We start from the raw sequence: 27,060 nt of genomic DNA, 5'->3' as shown, positions 1-27,060 counted from the left end.
ATTGACTGGCTTTCAAAAAAATAAAAAATAAATAAAAAGAAAGCTGTAATTTATGATGTTTGTCTACTTCTAAATACTCCTGCTGTGGCCAATTTTAAGCTACCAAGGTGAGATCACTGAACGTGGAATTGGGAAGAAATGGGCATGTTCAGCTATTCCAAGCCAAGAGGAGCCAGTTCTAGCACACTATAAACCCCCAAACAGTATATTATTCTACACTAAGAGACTGAAAAGTATGCTAATATAGTTGAGAAGAAATTAATGATGGTAAACAAAAGAAAGTTTCCAGCGTTAATGAGAAAATTAATGCATGGATTGTCTCAATTTTTAATACTTTGACTAGTGACCACACTGTAACAGTTTTTAAAAAGAATGGTAGGCCATGTAATGGTTTTCAAAAAGTCACAGATACAGGGTTTCTCTGGTGGTGCAGTGGCTAACAATCCACCTGCCAATGCAGGGGTCACAGGTTCGAGCCCTGGTCCGGGAAGATCCCACATACCGCGGAGCAACTAAGCCCGTGCGCCACAACTACTGAGCCTGCGCTCTAGAGCCCATGAGCCACAACTACTGAGCTCGCATGCCACAGCAACTGAAGCCCGCACACCTAGAGCCTGTGCTCTGCAGCAAGAAAAACCACTTCAATGAGAAGCCCGTGCACCACAACGAAGAGTAGCCCCCATTCGCTGCAACTAGATAAAGCCACGCGCAGCAATGAAGACCCAATGCAGCCAACAATAAATAAATAAAATAAATTTATAATAAAAAATAAATTTATAAAAAGTCACAGATACATGTAAAGACAGTATTAGTTTCAAAAGTTGAATCTTTTAGTATGGCAGGAAGCAATATTTAGAATCTGATCTAATGCTTTAAGTGCTCTTGCTATAGCTCCAAGATTAGTCTTAAGCCAAGACAGGACAGTGTTTACATCTCCACCACACAGAGGATTAATATATATCAAGGAATGTTGGCAATACTTTACCTTGGTACCCATTCATGCATTGCTTATTGGTCACCATGAGCATTAGAACAGAATGGTATTATTGAAATGCTGCAAACAATGCAAACTAAAAATAAGTCCTCTGAAAGGGATGAGAAAGGACATCAAAGAATGTCTATTAGACCTATTTTATTATTCTTTTTAAATTTAGCATTTCTATGTTTTGGGAAAGGGATGCAACTAGCTTAGCTTATTCTGTTGTTGGAAGTTATTTGCTCCAATTTTTAGGATTATAGAACTTTAGAGTTGGGTAGAATATTCGAGATCCTTTCTTCACTGCGTGAATTGAGATTTCCATTTATTTATATATCATCAGGTACCAGATAAGTTTGGCACTTGAAAAATTACCTGGGTTTTTTCTATTCATATAAAATATCTAAGCTAGAGATTCAGTTCAGTTTTATGTTTATCAAGCATCTCCAGTGTACTGGGTTGCTGAAGATAATAAGAGGTATAAATTATGGACTCTGACTTTAAAGGGAGCTCATATTTTAAAAATAGGGGTTCCAAATGTGAACAGATAATTGCAAAATGATGCAATAAGTCTGTTATTAGAAGTATGAATGGAATGCTTTGATAGACTTGAGGCTCTTAATGCAGTACGGGGAAGTCAGAGAAGACTGGAGAATATGCTACTGGTGCTGGATTATGAAGCATTTATAAATGTGTGTGTGTGTGGGGGGGGGCTGGTGGTGGTAGCAAGGGCATTCCAGGCAGAGGGAAGAGACTGCTGATGCCAGAAACAAACAGTGTTGACAGTGACAGTGTAAGAGTCAATAATATATTAAAAAGGACCTCTACAAAGGTTTAATTCAACAAATAGGTGTTGAGGTCAACTTTGCTGAAATCATCTGCCATCGAATAACATGCCCTTCATGTAGACATGGCAGTGATTGAATGCTCTTTCTTATTTTACTGTTGAGAATATTACATATTATTCGTAATTTCAATGTTTAAAAAAGCTTCCATTTTTTTCAAAATAAGCCTAAACGTATCAAGTTTTAAGAAAGACCAATTGCAAAATTGTGATGGAGGTTGGCTACTGTTATCTGCTCCCACAGCTCTCCTCACAACACGCAGGTCTTCACCCTCTCTCATTACCTACCACCCCATTCAGTTCAAATCTCTGCTGCTCCATCTTTCTCTGCTTTCTCAGGAAGGCAAAGTGAAGACTCAGAACCATTCCTTCCAAAAGATCATCAGTGCTGCACTATGATTATGAAGTCAAATAAGTCATCAAAGATTGAAGGAAAGGGCAGGAGGACTTATTTATTCCTAACCAGGGTAGATAATGGCCCAAAAATGATGTTAGAGAAATCATGGTAAAATTTTCTTTTCTCATTAATTCTCACATTTTTACTTTGTATATTATGTAAAGATCACACAATTATATAACCACTGATTATGTCAGAGTCTTGTAAGTAGTAGGTATTCAAAATGTATTTGGTGAATGACTGAATATAACTTAATTGAGCAAAACAAACAAAATAACACGGCTGCTGGGATAACTTGATAGCCACATGCAAGAATGAAGTTGGATACTTACCTCACTCCATATACAAAAATTAAATTAAAGACCTTGGGAGGGGTCAATGGGGAATGACTGCTAATAGGTACAGGATTTCTTTTTTGGGTTTTGAAAATGTTCTGAAATTAGATAGTAGTGATGATTGCACAGTGTTGTGAATCTACTAAAAAGCATGAATTGTACACTTTAAAAGGGTGAATTTTAAGGTATGTCATTATATCTGAATAAAAAAATAGATGCCCAAAACACCCAAAACAAACAGCAACTATAAAACCATAGTTAAGAAAGTTTCATTGAGGCTGTCATTGAAATGTTCTACCTCGGTGGTCCTAACATGGAAGAAGAATCTAAGTTAAAGATGAAAGAACATGTTTTAGTTAAAACAAAATTGAAAATAGTAAAAAAGATGTACTGTATTTTAATAATGCTAAGATGCACATTTTTTTCACATTTCTGAAATGGAAATGAATCTTATAATTGCTGGTGTGTCACAGTTTATTTGGCTGCTTTTTTTTTTCTTTCTTCACGGTACATAAAATTGTGATATATCTTAGCTTCAGTGAAATGCTTAATTTTTTGAATAATGTGACCGAGGCTGCCAGTTGTCCCTCAATGTATTCTCCTCTTCTCACACAGTAATAAAATTTAACTGGGTAAATGGCTGCCCAGCCAAAACGGTATTCCAGATTTTCTTGATAGCTAGTTGTGGCCACATGTGTAAGTTCTGGCGAGTGGTATGTACACAGAAGTAATATGTGCACCTTCTGGTTTGTGCCCTTAAAGAGAAGGAGCGTGCCCTCCCTTCTCTCCTTCTCCTCTTTTTTTCCTCCCTCCCTACTTTTTCCTTCTCTTTCTTTTTGTTCCCTCCCTCCTCCTTCATTCCTTTCCTTCTAAATTGTAGACATGATGGTGGGTGCTAATGGCCATCTTGATCTATGAGATAGAAACGAAGTGTTGAGGGTGGTAAAGAATGAGAACAGACACCTGAGTACTTAATGCTAATGAAACCAATACACTAGCCCTAGATTGACTATGCAGAATTTTATGTGAGAGACAAATAAAGTTCTAGCTTGTCTAAGTCACTCTTATTTTGGGTGTCTCAGCTACAGGAGCTGAAAAATATTCTATATAATATGAATGGTTTCTGACTTTCATTTTTCTTGAAGTAAACTGTTATTACTTTCTCCAAAGTGTTAAATTCTGCTCCTTCTAAACACATACACACACACACACACACACATATATATCTGGGCCCAAAATGAGTTACCAAATATAGCATTTACTTATAAGGAATGTATTGTGAATAGCTTTTCAGTTTTCATTATCATGGAAGGATGATTTCAGCTCACATTCAGTCTATATTTCTAAAGAATACCTTTGTTAGGGCTGTCTGTTCAATGCAATGGAAGACAGCCTTTTCAGTGTAACTGAGACTTCTTGATAATGCTAAATGTGCCTCGTCAGTTAAATTCTTCTGGCTTTGCGTTGGTGTGGTAAAAATACATGATCGGATTTCATTGTTAAGAAAATTCTTTCAGCAATACATGTACAGTCAAGTTTGTTGCCTGGATAGCTGAACATTTCGGTCATGAGATTAAAAAAAAAAATGTCTCATGACAAAACTTGAAATGGAAATGTAACCATCTGGAAGTCTAGTTCTGCCTTAGAGTGGCAAGGCTGTGAAGAGCTGTGCTGCTGGGAGTGATGCCACTCTGTCCTTTTGACAGCCAGACTCTTGTTCTTCATATTTGAGGAGATGGGACAGTGAGGAGGCCTGTTGGCTTGAGCTTATTAATGCCACCATCTAGAATACAGATTCTTGGATATTTCATCTTCACAAGATGAGCCGCAAACTGAAAAAAAAGGGAAAAATTTATAAAGGATACACAAAATTGATATATCTCCAATCCCGTTTTTTTCTCAAGCTGTGATAGACAAACGATAATGATAATGTTATTACTGCTGTCACTGTTCTATCAACGAATCATTAATTTAGTTTTTAATATAAATTAAATCCCTCTTTTCAAACGTATTTATGCTATGGGATAAATGTCTCTCTTTAATTCTCTTGTAAACTTGTTTGAATAGGCAATAAATATACTTGGTAAACAATTAAACAATATAAAAGGGTATACCATGAGACTATGCAGGTAAATTCCTACCTCTGTTCTCAGTCTCCCTCTCCAGAGAACATTAATATTCCTATTTTTCATATATCCTTCCAGTGAGAGTCAAAATATTCTCAAATCTATATTTTGAACAGTTTTTACAGTATTTTCAACATATTAGTTATTGCAATTACATGCACAATATCCCAGAGAAGGCCCATGAACTGGTTCTAACATGTTTTTGGAGCAACTGCAATGAACAGTTTGAGACCATAAATTTGGAATAAATTTGAAGGACTGCTCCAAGAAGTCTTCTAGATGCCTAGCAAAGCAGGGCTTTGAAAAATTATCAAGACATACACATTTCTCTCTGACTTGCCCATGTCTACCTATCCAGGATCATTGATTATCTTTCTCTACTCCTTGTACTTTACGATGAAGCAGTCCTGGACTGTAATCAATCCCCTGACAGATGGGATCATTTTAGGATTCAGAGTCTTTTTTGGTTGTGCACTGTCTGTTGGAAACATGCTCCATTTCCCACCAACTCCTGGTCCCCTGTTTTAGTTTCTCCTCACAAGCAACCCCCCACCCCGACCTGCCTAATTTCTACTTACTTCCTTACTCGGGCAATTCCTTGTTTAGGAGCTAAGTTTCCATTAGGGGGCCCTCTTTTCAGGCCCCCAGATTTTTTGTGCAAACCTCTACCTTTGGCTTACCACATTTATTTAAATTGCCCATTAAAGAGCCTGCTTCCTCTAGCAAACTGTAAACTCCTCTAGGACAGTGAGAGTGTTATTTCTTTTTTGCTTAACATCTTTATTGGAGTATAATTGCTTTACAATGTTGTGTTAGTTTCTGCTGAATAACAAAGTGAATCAGCTATATGCATATGTATAGCCCCATATTCCCTCCCTCTTGCGTCTCCCTCCCACCCTCCCTATCCCACCCTTCTAGGTGGTCACAAAGCACCGAGCTGATCTCCCTGTGCTATGCGGCTCCTTCCCACTAGCTATCTATATTACGTTTGGTAGTGTATATATGTCCATGCTACTCTCTCACTTTGTCCCAGATTACCCTTCCCCCTCCCTGTGTCCTCAACTCCATTCTCTATGTCTGCATCTTTATTCCTGTCCTGCCCCTAGGTTCATCAGAATCTTTTTTTTTTTTTTTTTAGATTCCATATATATGTGTTAGCATACCGTATCTGCTTTTCTCTTTCTGACTTACTTCACACTGTATGACAGACTCTAGGTCCATCCACCTCACTACAAATAACTCAATTTCATTTCCTTTTATGGCTGAGTAATACTGCATTGTATAAATGTGCCACATCTTCTTTATCCAGTCATCTGTCAGTGGACACTTAGGTTGCTTCCATGTCCTGGCTATTGTAAACAGTGCTGCAGTGAACATTGTGGTACATGACTCTTTTGAATTATGGTTTTCTCAGGGTATATGCCCAGTAGTAGGACTGCTGGGTCATATGGTAGTTCTATTTTTAGTTTTATAAGGAACCTCCATAATGTTCTTCATAGTGGCTGTTATCAATTTACATTCCCACCAACAGTGCAAGAGGGTCCCCTTTTCTACAAACCCTCTCCAGCATTTAATGTTTGTAGATTTTTTTTTTTTTGCGGTACGCGGGCCTCTCACTGTTGTGGCCTCTCCCTTTGCGGAGCACAGGCTCTGGATGCGCAGGCTCAGCGGCCATGGCTCACGGGCCTAGCCGCTCCACGGTATGTGGGATCTTCCCGGACCGGGGCACGAACCCGTGTCCCCTGCATCGGCAGGCGGACTCTCAACCACTGCACCACCAGGGAAGCCCTGTTTGTAGATTTTTTGATGATGGCCATTCTGACCGGTGTGAAGTGATACCTCATTGTAGTTTTGATTTGCATTCCTCTAATGATTAGTGATGTTGAGTATCTTTTCATGTGTTTGTTGGCAATCTGTATAACTTCTTTGGAGAAATGTCTATTTAGGTCTTCTGCCCATTTTTGGACTGGGTTGTTTGTTTTTTTGAGATTGAGCTTCATGAGCTGCTTATATATTTTGGAGATTAATCCTTTGTCAGTTGATTCATTTGCAAATATTTTCTCCCATTCTGAGGGTTGTCTTTCCGTCTTCTTCATGGTTTCTTTCACTGTGCAAAAGCTTTTAAGTGTCATTAGGTCCCATTTGTTTATTTTTGTTTTAATTTCCATTTCTCTAGGAGGTGGGTCAAAAAGGATCTTGCTGTGATTTATGTCATAGAGTGTTCTGCCTATGTTTTCCTCTAAGAGTTTGATAGTGTCTGGCCTTACATTTAGGTCTTTAATCCATTTTCAGTTTATTTTTGTGTATGGTGTTAGGAAGTGTTCTAATTTCACTCTTTTACATGTAGCTGTCCAGTTTTCCCAGCACCACTTATTGAAGAGGCTGTCTTTCCTCCATTGTATACCCTTGCCTCCTTTATCAAAGATAAGGTGACCATATGTGTGTGGGTTTATCTCTAGGCTTTCTATCCTGCTCCATTGATCTATCTTTCTGTTTTTGTGCCAGTACCATACTGTCTTGATTACTGTAGCTCTGTAGTATAGTCTGAAGTCAGGGAGCCTGATTCCTCCAGCTCCGTTTTTCTTTCTCAAGATTGCTTTGGCTATTCGGGGTCTTTTGTGTTTCCATACAAATTGTGCAATTTTTTGTTCTAGTTTTGTGAAAAATGCCACTGGTAGTTTGATAGGGATTGCATTGAATATGTAGATTGCTTTGGGTAGTATAGTCCCTAGTGCCTGGCACATGGCAGGGGCTCAATATATGCCTATTGGTCTCAACTAAACTATGGTAAAGGACAAATACCCAAGGGCAAAAGGGTAAGAAGCAGAGGTAAAGTAAAGAAAATTTTCTTTAGCTCTCTGGCCATTCTCTGTCTATAGGTGGTCTCCTGTTCCTCCCCCTTTGGTGTTTGTGTCCTCATGTTTTTCTCAATTACTTTATCATAACCTGATCTCAGATCCTTCAAGGAAAATGACTAATACCTGCTCACAGTGCTACTGCCTCTTGGAAGTATTTGAAGCTTAATATTGGTGAAGTCTCAAGCCAGCAGTCTAGACTTTATAGGTTCAAAAGAATCAGCTGAGTGGTTTGGTCAGGATAACTTCAAGGCCTCACTCAGAGATTCTGTTTATTGAGCTGCGGCCCAGGAATGTGTTTTTAAAAATTTTTTTTTTTTTTCAACAAACACCATTAGATGATTCTAAAGCAGGTCTGTGGACAATATTTTGAAAAATACTATCTTAAGCCCAAGGATAAAGATATCAATAAGTAGGTGAAATATTGGGTTGGCCAAAAAGATCATTCGGTCTTTTTCCGTAAGATGGCTCTAGTAGAACTTAGTTGCTTTTAATGTCACTTGAAACAATTTTGTTAGACTGTGCTGTGACAGCTCTCATAGAAGCGTGCATTAAAAAAAAGCTTATCAAAACTGTTGAATTTTTGTGTAGCCATTTTAATATTGAAGATGGAAGAAAAAAGCAACATTTTCGGCATATTATGCTTTATTATTTCAAGAAAGGTTAAAAACGCCACTGAAACGCAAAAAAAGATTTGTGCAGCATATGGAGAAGATGCTGTGACTGATCGAATGTGTCAAAAGTGGTTTGTGAAATTTTGTGCTGGAGATTTCTCACTGGACAATGCTCCACGGTTGGGTAGACAGGTTGAAGTTGATAGCGATCAAATCGAGACATTAATTGAGAACACTGAGCATTATACCATGAGGGAGATAGCCAACATACTCAAAATATCCAAATCAAGCGCTGAAAATCATCTGCACCAGCTTGGTTATGTGAATTGCTTTGATGTTTAGGTTCTACATAAGTTAAGTGAAAAAAACCTTCTTGACCATATTTCCGCATGCGATTCTCTGCTGAAACGTAATGAAAAATGTTCTGTTTTTGAAACAAATTGTGATGGGCGATGAAAAGTGGACACTGCACAATAACGTGGAACAGAAGAGATCGTGGGGCAAGCGAAATGAACCATCACCAACCACACCAAAGGCCGGTCTTCATCCAAAGAAGGTGATGTTGTATATATGGTGGGATTGGAAGGGAGTCCTCTATTATGAGCTCCTTCCAGAAAACCAAACGATTAATTCCAACAAGTACTGCTCCCCATTAGACCAACTGAAAGCAGCACTCGACGAAAAGCATCCAGAACTAGTCAATAGAAAACGCATAATCTTCCATCAGGATAATGCAAGACTGTGTTTCTTTTATTTGCCTTCACCATTTTCCAGCTCAGCAGCAGCCTACTGCTACTAAATGTAGCCTACTGCTACATTTATTTCGGTCTTTACAAAATTCTCTTAACGGAAAAAATTTCGATTCCCTGGAAGACTGTAAAAGGCACCTGGACCAGTTCTTTGCTCAAAAAGATGAAAAGTTTTGGGACGATGGAATTATAAAGTTGCCTGAAAAATGGCAGAAGGTAGTGGAACAAAACGGTGAATACATTGTTCAATAAAGTTCTTGGTGAAAATGAAAAATGTTTCTTTTACTTTTACTTAAAAACCGAAGGAACTTTTTGGCCAAACCATAGATGTTGTTGGACTCAGATCTTAGCAATTTTCAAAACAACTAACAGAAAAGGAACTCAGTACTGCTGACCCCACTTAACTTTTCCACAATTCTCTGCAATGCCTTAAGAGAGATTCAAATGCTGTTCATGTTTTAGAGCATAAGCTCTTTTAGAGCCACTGAGGATATCCTTAATAGTAATTAATATTGAAGAGAAATAGTGTACTGTATTTCAAAAGGTATCAAGTGAGCTAGAGTGCAAAGTGAGCTGATCTTCATCCTGTGCTTCTTGCTTATTTCTCTTTCAACCAGTCCTTAAGAACAGAGGCACCAGATTCACCTGTCCCAAGTCACACGTGCAGGCAGCACAGTCTCTGGTACTATATGATTACTGAAACATCTTGGCTTCATTCTCCCACATGCAGCAATACAATTACCATTTAGGTTGAAATTCTAAGATAAACAAATCATTACTCAAAAGGGCTTGTGGATAAGCAGTCTTAGCGTTCAGTACTTTCAAAACACTACAGAATTCAGAAAATGAGTAAGAAAGGACTTACTGTACATTTACCTAATCTCTCTTAAACTATGCTGTAGAGCTGGAAAGAGCTCCCACTGTTATTGTAAGGAGGGACATAACAAGTGGGCTGCTACTGAGCTGGAAAATGGTGAAGGCAAAGCAGGCAGAACAGAGCATTTTAGAACAATCAGGCTGCTGCGATGTGGGAGGTCTAAGAAGAAAAGCAGAAATGGAGTACAAGGAGATGGCAAGTGTTCAGGTGCCTTGAAATGAAGCAAGCCTGTGCCTAAGTAAAGAAAAAGAGCAAGTGTTGAATTTTCAGGTTAAGATTATGAGTTCTGCTCCTCCAATCCTCTGCTTGTGGTTCCAATTATCCATGTTACATATTGGTCCCTAACAGTGAAGCCATGACAGCATCTTTCCACTCCTACCATGGAAAGAGCTCTTCTCCATCTATTCATTCATTTATCAATCAAATATTTCACTGAATTCCTACTAAGTACCAGGCACTGTTTCAGTTTTTGCAGTGCTTACAGTTCAGTGGAGGAGACAGCAGCAAACAATATTAAGCAGTATGGCTATTACAAAAACAAAAGTTCAAGGTACTCCTGAATTTAACAGGGGTTAGGGGGCTGTTGCCCTCTCCCCATTCCTCTTTCATTAGTAATACCTGGAGGGAATGAGAACCCAGAAGTGATGGTCACTGTCGTTACACTGATCAGGTAGCGCTCTCTGAGTCTATAGCTTGCCAGGTTAGGGAGGAAAGAAAGGGCTATGAATCCACTGTGTGAAAAAAGCCATGTCACTTATGGAGAAGATATATGGTGAAACAGAGGAGAACCAGGCACACAGAGTTCAGGGTTTCATCCATCTTTTACTCTCCATCTGGAATTGGCAGCTTTACTGAGTGAATAGACAGGGTACTGGACTTTGGTGATGAAGCGTCTGGTGTAGACTACAACTGCAGTTTTGGGAGAGGCCTGACTTCAAACAGAAGTCAGAAACCTAGACTTACTGAATGACATCCTTGATGGAAGTGGCAAGATATCATACTGGACCAGTGTTATGAAGCCATCAGAATCATCTAGGCGCTTTCAGTAAAACACTGATACCCAGGCCCACTTCACACCAGTAAGAAGTAGAGTTTCTTGGGATGAAGCTCCAGCAACATTTTTGTTTCTTTTCACCTATAATTCTAGGTGATTCTATTGTGTAGCCAGATTGAGGATTGCTTTATTACATAATGAGATTCATTTGCTGGTCAGGTTTGTCTGGGACTTCAAACTGTAATTTTTGTAAGTATAGTACTGTGTGGAGAGCAAGTCACTTTGCACTAAAAGAGGCTGCTGTGTTGTGGGGCTGGAATTGGTAAGACCAATTCCTGCCTGGAGACAATGGGGCTCCTCAAACTGCACAACCAGTTGAGATCTAGCAGGCAACATCCTGCGTGGAGTTGGCAGAATCTGCTATTTGCTGGCGTAGAATTTTGGGAATCACAGACTACAGGGGCAGCTGCATTTGGAGAGGGCAAAGCTCTGGCATTTTTGTCATTCCTCTGTTAGTGGGATCTGGTGGTGGTACTCGTTTCTAGGGCTTGGGTAGGCACACCTCAAATCATCACTGTCTGAAAGTGGCAGGCTCTTGTGGGTGCCACTCCATCTTGTTTTCTCTCTTTATCTTGCATCTGAGCTTGGACTAAGAGGCTGGCATGTTTGTTTAGAGGAAGTTCTACTGTAGCAGGAGAATGAGTGGAGGAAAGGGATTTTTGAACTGCCACAGAGTAGTGCATGTTAACTAAGGTCAAGAAATTAAAGCTGAGAACAGGTAAGATTTGTGAGGGGCACAGACCAGGATCATGTTGCTTCTCACTGGGTATCCTAGGACACTGTTTTGGGTGGAACGTATAGTAGCAGCAGGAAGCTAAGAAAACTGGGCTCCTCAAGATTCTGCAAGAGGCACATTGCAGACAGTTAAGCACATTGCAAACAATTAATTGGCCTTGTGAGTTTTAAGTTCATATTGGGGACTGGACAATGGGCATGAATTGACCAACTCCCTGGTGAAGCTCAAGCTGAGAAGTCTCTCTCTTCCATTTATTTGTCCATTCCTTTCCCTGACAAATAATACTAAATTTGGGGTACGATTTCAAAAGTGAAATATCACTTTTGGTTGGGTATGAAACTGAATAAGGGAACTGGCAATTAACCTGTAATGAGCAACTGTAGCAATTTCATTTTCTTGGTTTTATGGATGTGAAGCTGATGCTGTGCTAGTTTTATGTGTCCTCTTGATCCTCTGGAATGCTGAAAATATGGTGCACATTTAATATTTCTGGCACTGTGTGGTTGGAGCTAGGCTGATACTTTATGCATGTTATGTACCTATTTCTAAGAGTTTGGCTGGACAACTCAGATAAACATATTTGAGATGAGAAGTAAGATATGGGGTGATTTCTCCATCTGCAGTACAGTGTGGCCTTAAATATAACTCAAGGCCTGTCTTGTCCTGATTGTTTAAGAGATTTCTGGAGTCATTAATAAATGTCTTGATCATTTTAACTGCCCAACTCAGTGATCCCAATTAGAAACATAAGAGCTGTGACAAGGATTAGCAGGAAAGAGGTAGAAATGATTTAACTAATACTCCACTGATCTCTTCCCTCAATTATACAATAATTTTAAAATGTCATTTTTTGTTTTGTTCCTTATTATGTTCCTCCCATAACTGAGAAAAGTATTCTGTCTCCTGCTAGTTTTCTGTAGCCAGATATTTTAAAATTAACACACTGACATTTATTTTCTTAAGAGTACTACATACGTTTATTTTTATAAATAAACTACATAAGAAAACCCTTGCACTTTGTTGGTGGGAATGTAAATTGCTTCAGCCATTATGGAAAACAGTATGGACATTCCTCCAAAAACTAAAAACAGAATTACCATATGACCCAGAAATCCCACTTCTGGGAATGTATCCAAAGGAAATGAAATCTGGATCTTGAAGAGGCATCTGCATTCCCATGTTCATTGCAGCACTATTTACAATAGCCAAGATATAGAAACAACCTACACGCACCCCTGTGTTCATAGCAGCGCTATTCACAATAGCCAAGACATGGAAACAACCTAAATGTCCATCAATGGATGAATGGATAAAGAAGATGTGGTACATATATACAATGGAATACTACTCAGCCATAAAAAGGAACAAAATAACGCCATTTGCAGCAACACAGAAGCATAAGTGAAGTCAGAAAAAGAAAGAAAAATATCATATGATATCACTTATATGTGGAATCTAAAATATGACACAAATGAACCTATCTATGAAACAGAAACAGAATCACGAACATAGAGAACAGACTGGTGGTTGCCAAGGGGGAGGGGTTTGAGACAGGGATGGACTGGGAGGTTGGAGTTAGTAGATGTAAGCTTTTCTATATAGAATGGATAAACAACAAGGTCCTACTGTATAGCATAGAGAACTATATGCAATATCCTATGATAAACCATAATGGAAAAAAATATTAAAAAAAAAGAATGTAGGGCTTCCCTGGTGGCGCAGGTTGAGAGTCCGCCTGCTGATGCAGGGGACATGGGTTCATGCCCCATTCTGGGAAGATCCCATATGCCGCGGAGTGGCTAGGCCCGTGAGCCATGGCTGCTGAGCCTGCACGTCTGGAGCCTGTGCTCCACAATGGGAGAGGACACAATAGTGAGAGGCCCGCGTACCGCAAAAAAATAATAATAATAATAATAATAAGGCAGGGGTATATGTAATATATTTTACAGTAATGTCTGTTTAACATACAATTTTTAAAAAAAAATAGTATATATATGTTTAACTGAATCACTTTGCTGTACAGCAGTAATTAACACAACATTGTAAATCAACTATACTTCAATAAAAAAAAAAAGAAACAACCTAAATGTCCACTGACAGGTAATGGATCAAGGAAATGTTGTGTATATATACAATGGATTATTAGTCAACCTTAAAAAAGGAAAACCTGCCATTTGTGATACATGGGTGAACCTGGAGGACATATGCTAAGTGAAATAAGCCAGAGACATAAAAACAAATATGTATGATTTCACTTACATGTGGAATCAAAAATAGTCAAGTTCATAGAAGCAGAGGTAGAATGGTGGCTGCCAGGGGTGAAGGGGTCAATGGGAGGACATGGGCAGATGTTGGTCAAAGGGTACAAAGTTTCAGTTGTGCAAGATGAATAAGTTCTGGAGATCTAATGTACAGCATGTTGACTAGTTACTATATATAGCAAGTATAACAATGCCTCATTGTATACTTGAAATTTGCTAAGAAAAAAAAATGGTGAAGTGATGGATATATTAATTGGCTTGATTTTGGTGATCATTTCATAATGTATACATATATAAAAACATCAAGATGTATACTTTTAATATATACAATTCTTCTGTGTCAATTATACCTCATTAACAGTGAAAAAAGAAGGAGTGCTATAAAAGGTGTGAAATCAGTTTTCACAGTATTAACATCTAATAACAATTAGGCAGTGGCTACCTGACCTCCTTATTTCACTCACAGAAGTAAAATCAGCTGGAAGGCAAAACCAAGAAGGTGAACACAAGGCCAGTAATCATCTTACACCTTACCAAAGGCACTTGTGACAAGAAAGGAGCAAAACAGGTAATTCCAGGGTATTAATCTAGCGTGTTAATATACTGGAATATGGTTAATTATGCAGTAAGAAAAAAAATGAGAGAGTTTACAAAAGTAGACATTATATGGTCTAAGCGTTCTGGTCCATGTTTATTTGAGATATAACTATCCTAATGGTGTCGGGGATATTCAGAATCCATGCTCTGGTGTATATTAGTCTTCTATACTTGGAACTAATCTTTGGGGATTAGGAAATGGGATAGTGTAAAGATTTCATCTTAAAAAACATGTTTTATAGTTCGTGTTATATAAGGGGACATATACATAATTGTAGCGCACTAACTCAATGTGTTTAAAATTTAAAAGAATTTAAAAAATCTTTGCAAGTTATCAATATAAAAAACATTTATACAAAAAAGTAATGATGAAGTTTATAAATACAGAAATAATCAACTCTGTGTGATAATTTTAATATAGAAGGCCACAGAATAGCCAGATCAGAGACAATGTCCTCAGTCCATTTCCACAGTTAAGGAACTGAAGTAGATGAAGAATATGAAGATAATGCAGTGAAAGTTTCACTTTCTATTCTTGGCCTCCATGCTTGTTTTTTAGTAAGTTGCAGTGGTATTCTCTCAATGAGTTCGGTAATTTTTAGTGGTACGTGGGCCACTCAAGGGGTATATGAGAAAAAGAGAAGTTAATATTTTCATGTGCAATTATAAAGTTCTCTTCTTTGTCTCTTCTATTTTACCGTCTTATATATAATTCTAACAAAATCCCATGAGGAGTCAAGGAAAGGAAAATAATTTTAATGTTTTAAAGTATACATTTTAAATAGAAACGGCAAGGAAAATAAATATTTCCCAAAGTCACATGATGTCAGCATAAGTCAATGCAACTTCTGCTCCATTGTTTGCTTTGTTCGCATCTCAATAACAGATATTTTTTTCCTCACATGTCCAAATGATATTTTCCTTTCCTTTCTCTTCCATTTTCCTTTCATCTCTTGTTTTCTTTGTTGATCTCCTCTACCAGTCACTGGCACTAAGGCAAATTTTTCTTATTTATAAGCTATTTTGTAATGGAGACAATGGATTTTTACAATTTTTTGAAACAAATGTAAGTTGTATCTTGTAATGGTCTTTTGACAATTTCTTGTTCAGGTTATCACCTGAAATTTATTTCCTTTCCTAAAATAATACATTTATAAGTTTTTAAGTTTAGTTATGGTAAAGAAAAACCCTACATCTTTTTTTAAAATTAATTTTTACTGGAGTATAGTTGCTTTACAATGTTGTGTTAGTTTCTGCTGTACAGCAAAGTGAATCAGCTATATATAAATATATCCCCTCTTTTTTGGATTTCCTTCCCATTTAGGTCACCACAGAGCATTGAGTAGAGTTCCCTGTGCTATGCAGTAGGTTTTCATTAGTTATCTATTTTATACATAGTAGTGTATATATGCCAATTCCTATCTCCCAATTCATCCCATCCCCTCCTTCCTCTGTTGGTAGCCATACGTTTAAGAAAAACCCTACATCTTTTTGTTCTGTATTGTAGAATACTAACTGTTTATAAGTGGAAGGATTCTATAGATACCCATCTAGTTTTAAATCCCCTTTGAATTCCAGTCTGAACCTCTAAATGCTTGACTGACATTTTTTATACTGATGTCCCATTAGCACCTCAAACACAGTATGTCCAAAATTCATTACATTCTCACCAAATTTACTTTATTTTTCTCTTTCTTATCTCTGTTAAAGGTATCAGCAACCTCACCCCAAAATCAAAGCTGGAAACTTTAAGGTGATCTTTGAGTTAAAAAAAAAAAAAGTCCTTTGGCTCTATATTATTCAGTTAGGCACAAAGCTGTGTTAGTTCTGTGATTTGTCTTGGATCCATTCCCTCTTTTTCCATTCCTCTGCTCCTACTCCATTTTAGACCCCAATTACTCTTGAATTCGTTCCTAAGTGGTTCTTGCATTTTTAGTTTTTCCCTTTCCCTTTTACCTAGCACTCTGCAGCCTACATAACATTATGGAAGACCCTTAGGAAATCCTGAGACTCCAGTAACTGCTGTGTAGAGATATTTTCTTTCCTAGGGCTATTGCCCTTAAGCAAGATGAGCCAAGATCTGTGGATCCCTTACAAGGAATAGCTTGTTTATCCATAGTCAGTAAGAACAATTTGTAGTACGTACCTAAAAGCTCTTATTCAAAGTTTCATCTTGATAATATTAAGTCTAAAGTTTCTTCGAATTTTGAGGACAAAAGAAATTCTTCAATTTAGACTTACACTTGCCTTTTCTTTATATAAATACATATATTTATTTATATATAAGTTAAAGGTTAATGAGAAAGAAGGCTGTCCTTTAGTATCCCAAATAAAGGTAAGGTAGTGACAGGATGTTACCAGATGCCTTGAATCATATAATAAAAGCAGTGAGGCCGTTTCTCGAGTCTCCTTTTGAAAGTTGCAGAGCTTTGGCTATCAGTGTCAGACAAACCCCTCGGTGTCATCTTCTCCCAGCAGCCGCATGAGCTTTGCTGACACTGGGGGCTTAGAAACTAGACAGTGGGAGATTGCAAGCTTGAGACAGAAGGTCAACTAAAGGTAGAATCTGGAAAGAATCTGGCACTGAAATAGATTGGGAATATAGGGAGAGTGAAATTCTTTAACTGGTCTCTGGTTCTTGGTGTTTTAAAATTTTGATTTCATTGGGTCAAGGGCAAAAGAGATGGGAGACACTTTAAAAGTAATTTTCCAAATGACTTTCTAAAATACAGCTGATAGTGTCACTTTCCTTCTTTAAAACCTTTAATAGCTCCCCACTCCTAAAATGTAAACTCCCTAGCATAGCATTTAAGGCCCTCTATAACCAAAAGCTCCCCCTATCTTTCCAGCCTTATCTGTAGCTAAAATGCTCTTCAGAGAAGCCCTGTGCTTTCCAATCAGCCTGTGTTATTTCCTTTGCCTGGAATGGTGCCTCCTGGCTATGGCCCTCCTCCCAACACTTTTTCTTACTGAAATCCTACCAATAATACCAGGTCTAGGTCTACTATCACCTTCTCCGTGAAGCTTTAGGAATCCTTCGGTTAACTGGAAGAAACTCCTTCCTTCTCATTGATTTTCTAAAACTTTAACTATAAATCTCATAGCACATGACACATTCCACTTTGAACTTTAATCGGTTGTATCAGTCTTATATTCTTAACCAGATTGCAAGATTTATAAGGGCAAGGGACTGTCTTTCTCATTTCTGTTTCCTCATAATAGTTTCCATAATGTAGACACTCAATGTTTGTCTTAAACTAGTAGTTGATATTAGCATTTTTTCTTTTATTTTCTTCTTCTTTTTACCAATTTCTATAAGTGCATTGTCTACTGCAAACTATTATTTTTCAGGTGTTCATTCTTAACTTAGTCATCAATTCAACCATCAAATATTTATTGAATGCTTGTTACTTGAAAGGCACTATGCTAGGGGCTGTGGGTACAATGAATACAATATAATCCCTGTCCTCAGTGAGCTTGGAGTTTAGTAGGAGATGCAGGTAAGTGGAAAGGCGATTACAATGCCATTTGATAAATGCTACACAGAGCCATCATTTAAGGTTGTACAAATTGTGCCTTATATGAGAGAACCCAGAAAAGAGGTAAGTGGAGCATGAAATGTAGCCCCATCCTCTCCTTTCCAAGCTTTGCGCCCTTACATGGTGCTGTGTATCCCTAAACGAAGGATGTGTTTTTATCTAACGCACACAGAGACTCTGCATATGATAGTGGTCCCAATGCCACTATAAGAGTAAGTAAAAGATTTTCTATGAGCACTTGGGAAGGGTACTCAGTCCCAAAGTTGAGGAGTTAAGAATGAGTTCCATGAAGAAATGCTATATAAACAGCTTTTCAAGACAAATGGGAGTTACCCAGGTGAACAGAAATGAGAAGAATGCTTCAAATAGAGACAAATACAAAGAGACAGCATTTAAGGAACTACAAGTAGTTAATTATGGCTGGAATCTGAGAGCAGTGAGGGTGAGCTTGGAAAACAAAGCAGAGTCCAGATAATGAAGGGTCTCAAAAACCACAGTGAAGGTTTGTATTTTATTTTGAAGGCAATGGGAAGTCATAGAGGCATTCTGACAATGACCAGACTGACATTTCAAAAACCTCACTGGTTGTAGGGTAGAACTGGGGGAAGGAGGCTGCAGGCAAGGACAGTGGGAAGTTGCAGGAGGTCAGGCACGAGATACTGGTGATCTGAGTGAAGACAGTTGGGAAGTGGAGATGAGAGAATTTCAGACCTACTTAACAGCAAAGACAAACAATAATTTTCCATAAAGTTTGTTCCACCAGTCAAGAAGGTGAGAAAATCCACTATTTCAATCAAACAGGCTGGGTGGTATGGATGAAAGTGTGGGAACTTTGTAGTTAGACAATACAGAGTTTGAATCAGGGTTCTACCACTGGTTAGCCGTGGGATCTTGGGTAAGTCACTTAGCCTTTTTGGCATTAGTTTCTTCACCTGTTAAATCTGTAACAACACACTTGAATAGTACACTTAAAGTGTTGTTGAGAGTTTTAAATTAGATATTATATCTGTAAGTGCTTGATTCATAGTAAATACTATAAAGCTAGGTTCCTCCTTTCCTCCTCTTTCCTTTCCCCAATTGATCCTTTAATAGGAGAGCCATTTACAACATCCTGAAATTGTATAGATACAAACTTAAAAAAGCAGAGTTGTCCCCAAATGGTATGTAAGGTAGGGCTTTTCAGTGTTAATGGTGAACTCTTTATGTTGGAGCAGTAATTTATACTTGTGACTCTTACAGTTTACTGGGTCCTATATACTTTTGGCAAATCAGAAGAAAGCTTATGAACCTATTCTCTAAAATCATATATATAGCACATATGTACAACACTTTACATATAATTTTAATTAATTCAAAGATCTTCTAAAACTCGTGATGAACTCTATTAAACATCTTCCTTTATGCTAATTCATTTAAGTTTAAAATTTATGGGGCTTCCCTGGTGGCACAGTGGTTGAGAGTCCGCCTGCCGATGCAGGGGACGCGGGTTCGTGCCCCGGTCCGGGAAGATCCCACGTGCCGCGGAGTGGCTGGGCCCGTGAGCCATGGCTGCTGGGCCTGCGCGTCCGGAGCCTGTGCTCTGCAACGGGAGAGGCCACAACAGTGAGAGGCCCGCGTACCACACACACAAAAAAATTTATGATAGTTGATAGTGACCTAGTATTTATGCATATGGCAAATTGGGATATTTCTGTAGATATACAGTTTAGTGTTTAACAATAGCTTATACTTTCAAATAAGTTCTCTTAAGAATGGCTATGTGGATGTTTTCTGAAAAGTTGACGTTAAAGAAATAGGAGAAAACATTTTAGCTAGGACATAAAAGTTTGTTTTTATGACCTAAAAACATACTGGCTCATATTGAGGCAGGAGGTAGATGGGTCCTCAGGGCAAACGGTTTGAGTTCGTTCCCTGTGGACAGATGCTCCGAGATGGGAATAACAGGACAATTGAGAGAGAAGGCTGGGCCCTGCCCAGATAGCAAATAACGAGACCATAAATTCCTCATTCTCGAAGTCAGGAGGCCTCCCCAACTATACAGGCGCAGAAAGCCTCCTTGGGGGTCAAAAGGGGAGTGATGTCAAGTGGCCAAATCTACCCATAGGCCTCTTTGGTAGAATCCATCTTAGCTAAGAGATGTGCATGCACACATGGGAAAATCCTGAGATATACCAAATATGGACTTTGAACCAGGCAAATCAAAATGATTGGCCAAAGGAAACCCGCATAAAAGTGATTCAAACTGCCACGAGGGTGTGACTCTCTCTCTGAGCCCGCCCGTGTGTCTATCCACATGTACTGTACTTCTTTTTTTCCTAATAAATATTTTACTTGTTTCACTACTTTCCATCTTTGTGGGAATTCTTTTCCTGCAAAGCCGCAGGGCCAGGGCCCTGTCACTGACCACTGGTCTAGTGGCTAGGATTCCGTGCGCTCACTGCCGTGACCTGACCTCAATCACTGGCTGGGAACCAAAACCCTGCTTCAAGCCGCTGCAGGCCGAGGCCACCCAAGATCAATATTAGAGGATAAGCCTCTTCTGATAAAATGCCATCATCTAATAGTATCATGTATCAGGAGCTCTAATGAGCCTTGTGGTCCATTTTCCTATGATCTGCGATATTTGCAACCAGAATTTCAGTAACAATCATTTATCCACTTCTGTTTACATTAGACAATTGAGAACTGTGTCCAAGCCACTGGTCAAATTGCACACAGTATACTGTGCTCTGAAAAGGATGTATATAATAAAAATTCAGATTCAAAACAGTTAGGGCTGTGATTGATCCAGCCAAGTCCCAAACTTTGTAGGTCAAGAGGGAGTTACTATGGTGAGTTTCTTATTCAGTCACAAACATTCCTGTGGTAAGGAGTAATGAATTAAATGGTGGGCTGTGGAGGGCAGGATAGGTATACAGAATAACACGTATTAAGACAAATAACTTTTTCCTGTGACAGTTCATGAATATAGGTGCCAGAGCTCACAAGATTCAGATGATGACTTGGCAGTTTTTCCTGAAAATTGGAAATGAGCTCCCTCTGCCTTTTTAAAAATTGCTTATACATATAATATACCCAGTAAATATGTTAAAAAACCAAAGCCTGGATTAGGTGTTTTAAGGCTCCCTTTACCACAACTCCTACACTGCTTTTTAATTCACACAACTTTTGAAGGGTTATGAGAATAGGGAATCTACAGGACAGGTTTTAGTTCATGGACCTTTTAAAGTAAGTAAGTTATCCTCCATCACTTAACAAATGTAGAGTTATATAGGAGAGTTTTCACTGTTACTTTTAAGCCTCATATGATGTCTACTGTGTTCAAGTTGCATTAATATCTAAAATGTTTCCTTATAATCTGATATAAAACCAAAGACCAAAACATTTGCTGACAAGAAGGCAAGGAAAAAGTCAGGAAAAAAGCCAAGTTTAACCATACCCAGTACTTACAGGTCTAACAAGACCAAGAAAGAATTCTTTGCATATTTGGAACTTATAAAGGAGATTCACTTCCTATTCTTTATCAAAATGCTTAAGATACAACTATAAAGAGGCCTAATGTTTTCTGACAGATAGATGATCTCATACAAAGTAGTTAAAAGTATTATATTAATCTGACAAACTAGGCAGATACTATCTGGAGCTAGAGAAATTTACTATAGGGATAACATACGTGCTGAATTGGTTTAAAGTGTTTTCAGAGTCATTTGGTCCCCTTTGAGCACACACCTGGCGTAGGATAACCTCAGATGCCTGAGGCCAAAAGCTAGGGGAAAAGCTTGAGCAAAAAGAGGAAGAAGACAGCTAGAGAGAGAAAAAGGGACTGGCAAAAGGTAAGGGCTACGAGTCATCATCACAGTATCACAAAACTTGGTTTAGCTTGGTTAAGGGATCCAGGAAGTAATGAGGCAGGACTAGAGGGTGGAAGCCTTCTGTTACCGCAGTACAAATTAACTTCCAACCTAACACCCGAAAGCCAAATAACCTTGGCCTCCAGGGAAATGTAAATGAACACAAATGGAGTATTATCTTATTTTTAAAAATGGCTGCAATGTTATGCCTTGCTTATTATAAGCCTGATTATTTTCATTTGAAAACAGATGTCATATTTTAAATTTAATCCTTACATGCCAAGGGTAGAAAGCATCAGCTACTCACAATGTTTAGTCATAGAATTGCCACAAATATCATCTCTTGTGTAGGCTTCTGACTCAAATGTTATTCAGAAGTATTTATGTTTTGCTCTTTTGTTTTGTTTTTTTCAGTTTTGCTTTGTTTTGTTTTAAAGAAAAGAATAATAACACACATGGCTTATTACTGCAACTGGCTCTTATGTTCTCAGATTTCTTCCAATGACAAAAGAAAAGCACTGATTTCATGCCAAGAATATAACATTGTAAGAGTAAGATGAGCTGTTCCTAATATTTTCCAAAGGGTTGTTGACAAGTCAAAGTGAAATGCAAAGATTCCTTCAATTTCTTTCTTAGATAATCTTTTGATGCGATACACTATCAGTGATGAAATGCTTGTGGTCTCATAACCACTAAATATAATCTAGATAGAGAGTAATTATTTTTAAAGTCTCATGTGTTTCAGTGACTAACATAGCATTATGATGTACTGCTGAAAGGACTCACTGAAAGTAAACATCATTTGGAGTTTCATTTTGCTCTGGTGAATGTTGTTGGCCATTTTCCTGTCTGAGACCCATCACTAGCTCAAGAGTTGGATCCTACTACATTATTTTTCCACAGTGGAGAAAACAGTATAACCCAATAACACTTTAAAGCATGCTGTTGTGCTAAATCATCATTCTCACTAAATATAATTTACTTCTAGGAAAGAGGTGGATTCACCATCATGTTTTGTCAAGCCGAGATATATGAAACTTCGATCTTAGGTTGGTAGTAGGGCAGTGTGAGTAACGGTTGCTACGAGTATCAAAACAAATCATACGTTTGCCCATAAATAATATTTGATTAATGCTAAAGATCAAAATTTCCTTTAAATCTGAGTAATCTGCTCAAGGATATAACAATGAACTGTCCTCTGGGTTCATTTAATCCATGATATGGATGGTAGACTACCTCTGCCTCTCCCTATTGATCTGAATAGTTATAACCTTAATTCTTAGATTTATACACTTGCTCTGAGATTAATTCAGCAAGTTTCCCTTGTATGACCAGGGAATCTAATTCTAGTTGAGCAATTGAAGATGCAGTTTCTCACGTGAGTTTCAAAAAAAAGATGATTATCTCTGCAAGAAGACAACAGTGAGACCTTGCCATGTTTTTCATTTAAATGTGACACAAAGCCTGAATTGACTTTATCCTTGTTTTGATGCAGAGGTCTTCCTACTCCCATAAACCCTAGCAACAGATGCAATCTGTATTTGTTTGGCTTGTCAAACTAAACTTGACTATACAGCAGCAAGGATCAGCACAAAATCTGATCCACCCTTGGAACAACAGTATACATTTCAGAGACTAGGGACTCCACTCACTTGAGACTATCTAAATTTCCTTGATGCTGACATAACTTTGTTCACAAAATATCTGGATATGCTTGATTATATAATGCCTCACTGCTTTATTTAACCTGAAGGGTAAGGTGAATTAAAGATTAACTGACAAGTGAGATTTAGTAGGACTTAAGTCTGGTATGAAGAAGCCTCTACATGGAATCCTAATTAAACTAAAATTTTTGTAGTCCTCCTTTTTTTGCCCTATTCTGGGGGCGGGGGGAGCAATGTTTTATCCAGATAAGAAATGGCAGATTCTAAAAGTTTTTGATGTATTTAATGTGGGAGCTAGGCCCAAAACAAAAGCCTTATGAAGTGGTAATTGTAAAGAAGGCATCTCATAGCAAAAAGTTGCTAATCAGTTGTAATTACAGGAAAAATAGTTAATGAATATATAATTAAAAGAGTATCGTATATCTTCCGATTATATATAGTTTTTCAGGTACATGAATAAGCAGTATTTCTCAGATTTGTTCTGTCTTCTATGTGATTTTAGATGATACATTCAATACATCTGGTCATTGTAGAGTACTTCCTTCATATTTGTATTACAAAATACTCTAGACCTAATTTGTATGTCAAATGAGTGATTTTAATACTATCATATTCTAGACAAGTGGTTCATTTATTCTGAGTTGTTCAATATTTTGCTACTTGTAAATCCAATACTGAGAGCTTTTCCTTTTATTGAACTAAACTTGATTTCATTTAATATTTTCATGTTGAATTTTCAGTCTAACTTTATTACTAGGTTTTAACAGAAGAGAAAAATTACAATCAGTGCCTACCATTTTTCAAACAGAAAATTCCCAAGTCCAAATATGGGTATGACATAAAAATCAAAAATTTGTAAAGATAATCTGTAACCATACTGACTAGAATTGGCATCTCTGCTTTCTTCTCACAGTATTCAACTATGGCTTTCTTGATCTTTTCAAAATAGGACTGTGCCAACTGCAGTGCACTGATTTCAGCTTAGAAGAAAAGCTGCTACTTGCTTGGAAATCACTGTTTTGTTTTTGTTTTTGTTTTTAATACCCACAGAGGAAAAAGAGGAGACCTGATCAGAACAGCTCTCATGAAAGATCCTCCACTACTGTCTGACCAAAAATTGTAGGGCTCAGATGAATTAGGGACAGTGGGGTATCCTGAAGACATCAAATCTAGAACTTAAAAAAATCGATATAAAAATTTATAACATGAAATTTTCCATTTAAACCATTTTTAGGTGTACAATTCAGTGGCATTAAGTATATTCACAATGTTATATAACCATCACCACTGATCATTTCCAAATTTCTTTATCATTCCAAACAGAAACTCTGTACCCATTAAGCAAAAACTCCCATTCTCCCATCCCCCAGCCAGCCCCTAATAGCACTAATTTACTTTCTGTCTCCATGAATTTGCCTAGTTTAGATATTTTATACAAGGGGAATCATAGAATATTTGTCCTTTTGTGTCTGGCTTATTTAAACTGTTTTCAAGGTTCATCCATGTTGTAGCTTGTATCAGAACTTCACTCCTTTTTTACGGCTGAAAAATATTACATTATATGTATATACTGCATTTCGTTCATTCATCTGTTGAGGGACACTTGGGTTGTTTCCACCTTTGGCCATTGTAAATAATGCTGCTATGAACACTGGCATACAAGTCTCTGTTTGAGCCCATGTTTTCAATTCTTTTGGGTATTTACCTAGGAGTGGAATTGCTGGTAATATGGTAATTCTATGTTTACATTTTGAAGGAATAACTAAACTATTAAACTGTCTCCTACATAATTTGCATCACTTTACACTCCCCCAGTCATGCACCAGGGTTCCAATTTCTCCACATTCTTGCCAACACTTGGGTGTGAAGTGGTTGCTCACTGTGGCTTTGATCTGTGTTTCCCTAATGACTAATGATGTCAGGTATTTTTCATATGCTTATTGGACATTTGTATTCCTTCTTCAGAGAAATGTCTAAAATGTCTAAAAATTTGCCCACTTAAAAATTTGATTGTCTTTTTGTTGTTGAGTTATAGGAGTTGTTAATGAATAGAAATATAACTAATGTTTGTGTGTTGATTTTGTATTCTGATAATAATCCTTATTAGATATATAATTTACAAATATTTTCTACCATTTTGTGGGTGGTAAGGAATGCTGGCCACCACCAGAAGCTAGAAAAGGCAAAGAAAGATTCCACCCAGAGCCTCAGAAGGAGCATGGCTCACACCTTGATTTCAGACTTCTAGCGTCTAGAACTATGTTGCATTAAGCCACCCAGTTTGTGTTATTTTTAATGGCAGCCCTAGGAAACTAACACATGTTCAATTTTGATACCTTTTATTTCTTTTTCTTGCCTAATTGCTCTTGCTAGAATTAACACCAATTCTTCTCAAACCCTTCCAACAAAGTGAAGAGGAGAGAACACTTCTTAACTCATGTTACAATCAGCATTACTCTTCTACCAAAGCCAGACCAAGACACTGCAAGAAAAGAAAACTACAAATACCACTGATGAATAGTGATGTAAGAACTTCAACAAAATACTAGCAAACTGAATTCAGGAGCCTATTGAAAGGATTATGCACCATAACTAAATGGAATTTACACTAAGAATGCAAGGACAGTTAAACATATGAGAAAATCAATCAACGTAATATACCGCATTCATAGAAGGGAGGGAAAATCATAATTATAATCATCTCCATTGATGCAGAAAAAACATTTAATAAAATTCAACACCATTCCATGATAAAAACACTCAATGAACTAGAAGTAGAATAGAATTTCCTTAATGTGGCAAAAGCTATATATGAAAAAAATCCAACTAACATCATATTCAACGGTGAAAGATTGAAAGCTTTTCCCCTAAGGTCAGAAAGAAGACAAGGATGCCTGCTTTTGCCACGTCTGTTCAACAAAGTACAGATTCTACTTGTTTTCAGTGTTTCTGTGGAGGAATGGGAGATTAGAGCTGCCCACTCTGCCATTTTGCTGATGCTACTCCCAAACTCTAGTACTTTTATACTATAATCATACATAAAGCAGTACTTATTATATTCACATACATGCAAATTATAGTGCTGGAAAATAAAATTAATAGGTGAAATCAACTGAGTGCCTATAACTATCAGGCTTTGTTCTGAACCTTATTGCCTAATCTGAAATCTTCACAACAATGCCATGAGGTAAGTATTATTTTCCCCATCTTATAAAGGAACCAGTGGTGACTTGGAGAAGTTAAGCAATTTGCACAAATTAACAGCTAGTAAGAAACAGAACAGAGCAGTTAATGTAGTCTGACTAAAATATCATACATTTAAATAGTATGCTTGCAACAGTCAGGGTTCCAACAAGCCCTGAGGATAAACTGAGGGGGTTTTACTTACAATAAGATTAATTACAAGGGTATGGGTGGGATGTAAGAGAACCATAAGGGATGGTGTAGTAAACCTGCACTACCAAAAAGCAGAGCTGTTGCCACCCCTATAGCTAAAGGGACCGGGGGCTGGAAAGAGAGTGGTGTAGAGAAGGCTTACTGGAGAGCAGTGTTAACCTTTAGTAGAGGAACACAGCAAAACTGAGA

At 37.8% G+C, this 27,060-nt stretch overlaps 1 protein-coding gene across 3 annotated transcripts in view; it reads right to left on the bottom strand.

Annotated features, from left to right (window-relative positions):
• Positions 1 to 3,372: 3,372 nt before the first annotated feature.
• The window catches only part of TBCK (TBC1 domain containing kinase), a 236,479-nt gene continuing 212,791 nt past the window's right edge, over positions 3,373 to 27,060 (bottom strand). For all 3 annotated transcript variants that reach the window (XM_007452155.1, XM_007452154.1, XM_007452156.1), the window contains one exon: positions 3,373 to 4,384. In XM_007452155.1, the coding sequence (XP_007452217.1) occupies positions 4,274 to 4,384 (111 nt within the window). In that variant the 3' untranslated portion in view covers positions 3,373 to 4,273. The remainder of the gene's footprint in view (positions 4,385 to 27,060) is intronic.

Source organism: Lipotes vexillifer, unplaced genomic scaffold (genome assembly GCF_000442215.2).
Source record: "Lipotes vexillifer unplaced genomic scaffold, Lipotes_vexillifer_v1.1 scaffold22, whole genome shotgun sequence".
NCBI lineage: Eukaryota > Metazoa > Chordata > Mammalia > Artiodactyla > Lipotidae > Lipotes > Lipotes vexillifer.
Note: the sequence above shows the minus strand (reverse complement) of the source record. Positions and strands in the feature narration are given on the sequence as shown.